The following is a 10,588-nucleotide window of genomic DNA, read 5'->3' as shown; positions in this document are numbered from 1 at the left end:
GGTGTGCTATAAACTTCGTAAGCTATAACTATGATTAACGCTTATTAATATATTGACGAAGAACGTTTATAAATTTCGAACATTACAAATCATTCAACTTCAGTGGATTCACATCGGACATTAATACTTTTACGAAAATATTATATAACTTCAGCGGTAAAAGAAACTCGACCTGTAATCGGCGTGTAATCAGCGAGAACCACAGAGCTAGCTACCTCCCTATTAAGTGAATTGTACCTACGTCAACTCGAAATTATCTCGCTCATCGTGAACCCTCGATAAGACATCAAGGAAGTTCCAGACAAGAAAGAAGACTTTATATTGCTTGTAAGTTTGTAAAACGTTTGTATGTAAATCATTGTTTGTAATAATTATTCTTAATAACTGTTATTGTAAATTGTATTGTAGTGTGTATATTAAAACATATTTGTATTAAAGAAGAAACTGTGTGTATCAATCTTGTTGGCAAATATCATAAATTGGATACATATCGGCATATATTCAACTTTTAAATCTAAATTACAATCTAGCTCAATTTCAGGCTACTTGAAATTGTAATACGTAACAGCATCTATTTTTGAATCTTGAGAACACATATGAAATATCATATGAACGATATAATGAGATACTAGTTTTACTCTAACATGATAGTGAAACACATTGCCTTGGCATAATAAAATAAGCACTCTTGCCATATTGTTCACATTGATGATACAAAACTGAGCAGAAACAGGCCCATCATGCCTTTTTCATGTTTCACGGGAATGAAATTATTGTGGGTATTTCGGACAATACCACTGGTTTCAGAAGTGCTTATATTCACATAGCAGGATAATGTAACATATGCATGTTCTTTAATTGGGATGGAGCTTTCTGCATAATCCCCAACAATCACACTTTTTATTTTAACTTAACATCAAGCTTCGAGTTTACAACAATCATTTTGCTATTTTCTTTCAAGCAGAGCTGCACTTATCACTGTATTATAACACAAATAATCTGTATTTATCACTATATCTTAACAAAAATAATTAAAAATAAATGTTCTTTTATGTTTTAGATCTACAAAAGTACTAAAATGCAGACTAGATATAGTGATCAGTAGTGCGTAAAAAAGTAGTTTGTCAGGTGAAAATTAATGTAAATCACCCAAACTCATTATGCACTTGGATGTCGACGGTTACAAAAATACCGACCAACATTCCAAATGAAATCATATCTCACAAACTGTCACCATAACTAAGTTGTTTTTTGTTGTTAAGCAAGCTGTGTTGTTCGCACCGCAAGGATCAAACCCCGAGTTTTAGCGTTGTGGGCCCTGAAGCTTACTAATGAGCCACCGGGGAGGATCTAACTAAATGGCCGCATACTATGTGAGAATAATTTAACCTCGAATTAATTTCATAAGACACTTTCCTCTAAAAAAAAACAAAACAAAAAAATGCTTTTCTCTCTTAAAAAAAAAAAAGCCACTACCCTGATTGCTTATAACGCTAAAAATAGAGTACAGTTAGCCTATTTCGTAGCTTCGTGCTTAACAACAAAAACACAAATCTAAAAAATAAAATTATACAGACAGAAGGATACAATACAGTATAATCTAACAAAAATCTCTTTCGGTTTAAATAACTAAGTAATATATTTTTCTTTTCAAAAGTTCACAGAATATTCATATCAGTATACGAATTTACTTACAATAACATGGTATTTCGTTTTATATATTGAAATATGTTTATGATCAAAGTAGAAAATGTTGAATGTTTTGCATTTGAGCTGTAATGTTATTAATATTTCTTATGTAGGTACAAATAGTTTTCAAAATAATATTTAATATCCAAATTTCATTTTCACGTTTCATCTTAGTAAACATACCAGATTTTTCATTGAGGCACGTTCCTCCGTTCAAACAACGGTTGGGGCGACACCCGTAAGTTGGTTGTTCACACACACTTCCCCGGAAACCTGGCCGACAGAGACAAAAGAAAGACTCATTTGGAGCCTCTTCGCACGTCCCGCCGTTTCTGCAAGGAGCACTAGCACAAATGTTCGCCCGACGAGACTCGCACTGTTTGCCTTGATATTGTAAAGTACAGAGGCAGTGAAAATCATGACCATCATGGTGACAGGTGCCACCAGAATAACATGGGTTTGGCGAACAAGGATTCTGTTGGTACTGACATACTGAGCCAGAGAATCCCTTTGGACAGCTACAGGCAAACTGACGACTGACGGCTGGAGATGTAAAAACTAAAGAAGGGGAGTCCAGGATGGATAAAGATTCTTGCAACTCCAGGAAACTTCGGCATTTTCCATCGTTCTGACAAGGTGAGTTTTCGCAGGGATCGAACCCCACAGCTATTTCGCCAGGACTGACCACTCTTTGAAGTAATCGCTTTTTCTCCGATAATTGAGCAAGAACTTCTTTGGAAGTGATATAAGCTGAGATTCTCGTTTGAATGGCTAGTGTCAACTCCAAATGGTTGCTGAGGTCAGTTATACTGTACAATAGCGGATAACCCAAAGGCTGTAGAATAAATGCATAAAATAAAGAAAACAAAGTATTAGCAATCACATCAGCTGAAATATATTTATGTTTAGCCTTCTATAATGATAATAAAAAAAAAGTACTAAAAGCTATTAAAATTATTTATTCAAAGCCTACTGTGGTAAAGATGGAAAAAGAATGTTAATAATTTGGTGTTTAACTTGAATTGCAAGAAGTGGCAAGAAAGCAAAGAAGTTGTAAAGTTGAAATATATATGCATAATAATACAACCGGGGCTGTAATAAAATGTCAATGATTAAATTGTGGCCATAGCTCATAGCAATGCACATTAATTTCTTTCAACCCTTTCACACGGTACTGGGCATGACCTGGTGATTAGTGTGTCGGGTTATGGATTGGAAGGTCCATGGTTTGCGTCCTGTTTCCGAAAAGAACAATAACGTTCTGCACTTTGGATGCAAGAGTAACAGTCAAATTGTGTGTATTACTTTATTATTATAAATTTGTTTCTTTCTTACGATTTATATAAAAGAGAGACAATTTGTAATAATGGTTTCCATACATCGTTAAACTTTTTGTATCTGCGTTACACTTTTCTAAGAGATACAGACTTTTTCAAACACTTCAAAAGTAAAGTACTGATAACCAAATAACATAATTTTTGTTTATTTACGTTTCGTTTTTATGGGTTTTTTTTTTCATTCTCTTCCGACACACTTGTGGTCAACTTAATGTCAGTTATATAAAAGCCAAAAGAAATTATTATAAGCATACTGAATATCCATATAAACTGAAAACATAAGCAAAAGATACAAATATTACCATAAAGATCACTCACAACATTCAAGTATCAAATGTCAAACAACTTAAATTATCAATCTCTCCAAATATTGCATGGACTGTGAATCCGAGGGTTCATTGGTCACGGACCGTTGCTGCAATTCGGCCAGCTAGTGTAATCAACAACACCCAACGCAAATTTTTGGGTTACACCCAAGAGTTTGCGATGGGTACTGTCAACTAGCCGTTTCCCCTCTAGTCTATCACTTCAAAATTAAGAACATATATGGGCAAATAGTATTCTGTGTGGCTCTGCGCTATAAGTATTAAACAACCAAACTACAAAACTTTGAACTATATATCTGAGTTAACAATTGTCATATATATGTTTCTTTCAGTTCATTAACAATGTGAAAACTTTTACTACACGTACACTACAAGGGTTATATTTATTGTAGAAAAAATCTTTGTATGTATGAAATCTCTAACTATTCACGTTTTGTATATAGATAAAGTACGAAAAAGCAACAAAGCAAATTTACTATATTTTCCTCATTTCATTATAAAGCACTAAATAGAAATTGCCTAAATAAGCTAGCGAACCATTGTACCTTTTATTTGATTTATAAAAACTTAGACATAGAGCATATAAATTTACTATAATAACGGTACGGAAATATCTTTTTTTTTCATAAAGTTTTTCGTTACAAATCTTGGGTCGTTTGGTCCATCAATTTTCATATGATATTTTAGTAAGAACAAGTTTCTCCAGTCAAATGCTTTATATTTCACGGTAAAGTTATTAAGTCTATTTGCCCTCGTCTGTAATTTTGAGCTATTCATCAGATAGAAAGGCAGCCAGTCAGCAATATCCTACCAACAACACTAAGGGATTGGCTGTCACTCTTATAACGCACCCACAGCTTAAAGTGCGGCCAATATTTTGTGGTATCCCCCGTATTTGAACCAGGCTCGCAAATTCCGAAATTCAGAGTTCTACTACATAAGGCCAACGCGCACCTAATACACAAATGATATTTAAAATTGTAGTAAAAGAGGATCCTTTTGACCTTATATTCTTGCACGTTTATTGTTATAAAACTTCGCTTTCAATATATTTCTGCATAAAATATTTGAAAAAACAAATAAACGTAATTACAAAATAAGCCCTACTTGCAGTAAAACTGAATAAATGTTCCAGCACATACAATGATATAAAATAGTGTACAGTTCTATGTTATCATTTCTTTTTTTTAATAACTCATTATTTATTTTTTATGTATAACAATAATTTTCTGTGTTTTTAATTGATAGACACTCAAGCAATTTAAGTGTGATTTCAGTGTCCACTCCACAAACTTTTGTTAGACTTACATGTGCATCACTTAATACTTGTAAAATCTGAAGGTAAATTCTGTGCGACACACTATTACGAAATATGCATAATAATATAAGCGAAAAATAAAATAAATTACAATGATTAAATTGTAGCCATAGCTCACAGCGATGTGAAAGTAAGTAACCTATTAGTGAGCAGGAATTATCGACACACAATATTTAACAAAGAGAGAGAGAAAAAAGAAGTATTAAAAGGGTCAAAATAACTATTGTTATTGTGATATTTTTTACGTTAATGTTTGTTTAGAATATCGAATTAAACAGTGAAAAAGTTTTTAATATGAATAATTTAAAAAATACCCATGGATATCCCAAACGAAAACGCTGTTACTACAATACTTGAAATATAACTAAAGTTTATCTTTACAACCAGGGAGTTGTGAATATCAATATATGTAAAACCAAATATATAGATTACGTGCATCTGAATCCTATTATATTAACGTCTAATACGTGATTATATTTATAATTTATTTGTTAATAATAAAAAAACGTTTTATTTACTCATTACTTTCTTTTTGAAAGAGCAATGACTTTCTGACTGCTCTTTGAAATATATATATTATGATCGTCTTTTACCGAAATAATTCATTTAGATATTCAAGAAAACATTGTGCCATAATAGCTAGTAAATCGATTTACAACTTACCTTAAATAATTCTTTAAGAGCTTCTTGAAAACGATCAAATTTGAGCGCCAAAAAGTTGTCAGTGGAATGATTCAATATACGAAGTGTAACACTATTTTCAACTGTTAGGTCGTCAAAATTCATAAATTGGATCCTTACGGTAGAAGTGACATCTTCGTGCCTTCCATCATTGCCGCTAACAGAAATAGTGTACTCCTGGGGGTCTTGAAGCCTCACTGCGTGAAGATCGCACTTACTAGGGATACGAAACTTGCTTGTATCCCCTTTCACCAGTGTACATTGATATTGCCCTGTAAGATCGGGATCCGAGGGATGAACATCGGCAATTTTACCACCAGGAAATATTTTGTTGTATACCCACACGAATACTGTTAGAGCTCTAGGAGAACTTGGGCAATCATTTTTGTCCATAACTACAACATTTATAGGGTGTTTGGCTTTCATTTGAGGAATGCCGCTGTCATGAACTTCAACCATGAGCTTTATACTTGGCATACTTTCCCTGTCAATGCTCTGAGTTGTTTTCACTAGACCAGTATAGCGGTCAATTTCAAAACATTCCTTGTGATCCCCTCCAATTAGAAAGTAAGTAAATGGTGCTCCATTAGGGGGCAGGTCTGGGTCTGTAGCGCTCAACACCATAACACTAGTAAAAGCCGGTTCGTTCTCCATGACATAACCTACAACATCTGGAGGGTCAAATATAGGTCCGTTGTCATTGATGTCAGTGATTTCTACTTGCACCACAGCAGTGCCAGTTTGAGGAGGACTTCCGTTGTCTACTGCACCGATTGTAAGGTTGTACATTTTGGTAGCTTCTCTGTCCAATACTACTACTGTTATAATAGTACCAGACTGGGCGTCGATACTGAAGACTTTTCCTGCAGTACTGTCCATGATCGAATAGGAGAATTGGTTATTATTAGGACGGACGTCTTTGTCAATAGCAGATACTGTTATAACTGAGGAACCAACTGACGCTGATTCACTGATTTGAACTTCGTAGATATTCCTGGAGAATACAGGAGGATCATTGCCATCTTCAATACTTATAACCACCTGCGCTTCATCAGTGTCATTTCCTTTGATGCTTCCTTTGTTTTTGACCATCACTGCTAATACAACTCGGGACTGCAATTCTCTGTCTAGTCGCCGCGACACAGTGATAATCCCTGTTTCTGATTGTATATGAAAACCTCGACCATTACTACTACCTACAAACAAAAAGAAAACATCGCCATCTGATCCTTTATCTTCATCTGTAGCTACAACGGTGCCTACTGGTGTTCCAATTACTGCTGACTCGCTGACTGTGAATTGGAACACAGTTTGTAAGAAACGAGGATAATATTCGTTTTGGCCAGTTACATATACAATCAGTCTTGTCGAGGAATATTGAGAAGAGCCCGGGTTACTGGCCATCACCTGCAACGCGTACCGATTTCGAGTTTCATAATCAAAACTACTTCTGGAGGTTACCACTCCCGTCTGGCTATTGATACTAAAAGCTTCTTTCGACTCTCCTCTCACGATGGAATACTGGATAATGGCATTCCTTCCTGAATCGAGATCTGTGGCGATAACTTGAGTGATAACAGTGCCAATCGGCATATTTTCAGAAACATGAGTTTCGAAGATCGTTGAATTAAAGATTGGAGGATTGTTGTTTACATCGGTAACAATGACAGTTAGCGTGGCAGTAGCGTGTTTGCTATAAAATCCATTGTCTGAAGCAGTAATGGTCAGTTTATATTCCTGATTCTTTTGATAATCTAGAGCCTTAACAATGGTTACAGAACCTGTTTTTTCATCGATTCTTAGGCACCCATCAGAGTTACCGGACACAATAGCGTATACAACTTCTCCATTTAACCCTAAAGGGAAAGAATCAATACTATTAATTTTCAATATGCTTTTTGTCGGAGACAAAGTAATATAAGATATGTCTCAGGTTTTAAAAGCAATTACACATTTCATTTAAAACATAATATTCTAAATTCAAATATGTGGTTATAGGTACACGATAATTTACTTTCATAGTCAATGTATACTCAACGTTCGACACTTCATTTTAATTTTTTCTACGTTTTTTTTTTGCGCAATAAATCTTCATTTTCATGAAATAATTTTATCTAGTTTTAATGAAGCATTTAAATTTAGCGATTTTATTTTATTTTTGAATTCTATTATCCACCAAAATATTTTTGTTTAATGATTGTATTAGAGTTCCTGGACATTTTTGAAAATTTCGCTTGAAAATAATTCTTGGAAATGCAATGTTATTAATAGAAAATATCATTAAGTGCGGTAGTACTTAATTGTAAGGATCGTGATGAAACAAAATGGCGGCAATAAAAATCGCCCGTTTAAAACCACCTTTGAAATATCTGAATGTTAACAATGGCTATTTCACAATATTGGCTGAACAAAACTAAAGGTTATTGTACTTATAAAGCCGCCTATATCGCTATATATATGTTTATGGAATGAATCAAAATTTCACTATTTCAACGCATTTTCATCTAAGTGAGTGAGTGACTTTTCCAGACAAGTGTATAGAAAAAATTACAAACCTTATCGCTTTAATTATTTTACAAAACTCTTCCATCTGAGGTCCCAATTATTCCTTTCTTGTACTACATGATACGCTACTTTGGGCATGTAATTAGATTTGAGGGTACGTTGGTAGAGATTCTGATGAGTAATCTGGTGTAGAGGTTATGCAGTCACGTGACCAAAGTAACCACAGCAACAATTTTCGGCCATATTGGACGTAAATATTAATCATTTTAACATGGCCTCCGCTACGCAGTCACCTAGTTCCCAGTTCATTTTTCACGAATTTACTAGCAAGTTAAATAATATATGCAAGTCAAGATATGAAGAAAAGTGCAAAAAAATCGGTCTTGACAAGACAGATTCTTATTCTATTCCGTCAACAATAGCAATCGCGCTGGATGCCAGTTAATTAGTCGACATTGCAAACGAAGAACCTGAGTTAGGCCTACAAACCAACGTTAAAGTCCTACAGGTTGAGAATATAGTTATCTTAAATTCTTTAGTCCCGACAACATCTTTTTACACCGGAAAGCAGTTCAAGACCTATAAAAGTCTTGATGCCCACAAGTGTTTTGTATCTGGCTGGGTACATGATGTCAGACTGTGGAAAGTGTACAAGACGTCCAACTACATAGTTTACTCGAGGGTAAGTCGAAGTTGTTTTTAGTGACTAGGCCTATTGTTTATGTTCTATCAGTGGTATATTTACAATATAAATATACTACATCGTATTGTATTGCATCCTCCTGTCTTGTAAGACCACTTTCTTCAGTACATATTACCATGTGTTTTTACACAAATAAACCCTGGATTTTAAGACCACCTGTCTTGACAAGTCACATCTATATAAATGTAATATAGCTGTCTGTTGTCAGTCCATGTAGCTACTTCGTCCTCTGTAGATGGACCTTCACCAAATTTGGTTGGGAGGTCCATGGGGAGATCGATACAAATTTTCAGTTTGACATTTTGTGTTTTGCTGTTTTTATGGGCGTTTTTGCGTTTTTTACAATTACATATAAGGAAAGAAACCTTTCAAGTCCTAGGATAACTTTTCATTAATCATGAATTTACATAACTTCCGTTCAGGGGATGGGTACTACAGCTAGTTTTTGATAAAACTTTATTATCGCCCACTGTGCCCTTCCACATAGCTCTGCTTGTGTGGGCCTGTATCGTAGTATTTAGATCACGGGAAGCATCAAATATTTACAAGCTACAGATTGTATCAAGATCTGTGCAATATAATTGTGACAAGGTACATTGTACATACAAATAGTACTAACCAGATATAAAAGGAAAACTGCATAGTCTATGGTACGACAATCGTTTCCAAGCTTTGTCAATGTTGTTCGGGTCTGCACGTTTTACTGCTGTTATAGTTGTTGTTGTTTGTTATTAAGCACAAAGCTACACAAAGGGCTATTTGTGCTCTGCCCACCACGGGGTATCGAAACCCGGTTTCTAGCGGTATAAGTCCGCAGATATGCCGCTGTGCCACGGGGGGGGGGGCTTTACTGCCGCAGTCTATTTAACTCTACATACTAGATTTTTTGGAAACCTATAAAACTATAACTCCAGATTCTTTGTCTGGTTGTTTGTACAACCAACTGCCGCATAGCTGATTGTCATTTCAAATACGTGATCCCGAATTACAATACCAGCAACTACATCGTGATTAATAGATTGACTCTCTGCTACGTCCAAAATGGCGGTGTTTACTTTTTGGCTTGCCGATAATATATGCATGACGTCACAATATGCACGCTTCATGCTTGTTATTGCTAGCGCACAAAATATAGCTGATAAAAAGGAAACAAACAAGTATAATAAAAGAAAAATTAAAGTTTTATAAACACAAGTAGGGATCGATATATACGTAACCTAGCTAGTTAAAAGATTTAATGTTACAAAAGGTATCGAACGAAGAAAGTCAACACTGAGTTCCTACTTTGGCTCAGGCTAACATAATTACAGTGATTAGCAAAAGTAGGGATAACATTTTTTAAATTTTAAGTAACTCAGTTTTTGTAGTTTTCGGTTTCTTGTTTCAATACTTTTTGTAACATTAAAACTTTTTATATTACTATAGCTAGCTAGGTTACGTATATATCGATCCTTACTTGCCTTTATAAAGTTTAGAATTTTTTATTGTAAGTGTTATATTTAGAAAGCAGAAAGTCTCATATAAAATCACGATGTTTTATATAATGCATGTACCATAAAATCGTACTGCACTGGATTGTTTTTTCAGCTGGTATATGTAACGATACAGTAGCAGTGAAGCAGAAGAATTGTCTGAACATACATATATATATATATATATATAGGTGACGTTTAAACAAGCTTACAAAGCACGTGCTTAGAGAATCTCCAGGAACAATGAAATGAGAGTTAGCAGTGGTAACTTTAAACATATAAGAAAATAAGACACTCAACGTTCAACTGCTCTGGTTGTATTTGATTTTAGAAAATGTATTTTGCAACTTACACTCATAAAGCTATTATTTAACATCCAGTGATTTAAATTTGTGAGTCATTAAAATCTGCAATACTTTTATTGTTCTTAATTTTATCACATCAATTTATTCATTGTTCTGTCTGTGCTGTGTCTGTCGTGGAGATGGAATTTTCATTTCTAACGTTTTAAGTCCCCACCAGAGAACAAGTTGCAACACACAAAGATAACAGCGTCA

The 10,588-nt window shown here is 34.6% G+C and overlaps 1 protein-coding gene across 1 annotated transcript in view; it reads right to left on the bottom strand.

The window, feature by feature from the left end:
- Positions 1 to 10,588, bottom strand: part of LOC106471517 (cadherin-related tumor suppressor-like) — a 140,258-nt gene that overhangs the window by 12,887 nt on the left and 116,783 nt on the right. Inside the window, 2 exon segments of the mRNA XM_022401017.1 lie at positions 1,873 to 2,524; positions 5,334 to 7,207. Coding sequence (XP_022256725.1) covers positions 1,873 to 2,524; positions 5,334 to 7,207 — 2,526 coding nt within the window.

The sequence above is a fragment of the Limulus polyphemus genome, unplaced genomic scaffold (assembly GCF_000517525.1).
Source record: "Limulus polyphemus unplaced genomic scaffold, Limulus_polyphemus-2.1.2 Scaffold113, whole genome shotgun sequence".
NCBI lineage: Eukaryota > Metazoa > Arthropoda > Merostomata > Xiphosura > Limulidae > Limulus > Limulus polyphemus.
The sequence above is the reverse complement of the archived record's forward strand: the minus strand, read 5'-3'. Positions and strand labels throughout refer to the sequence as shown.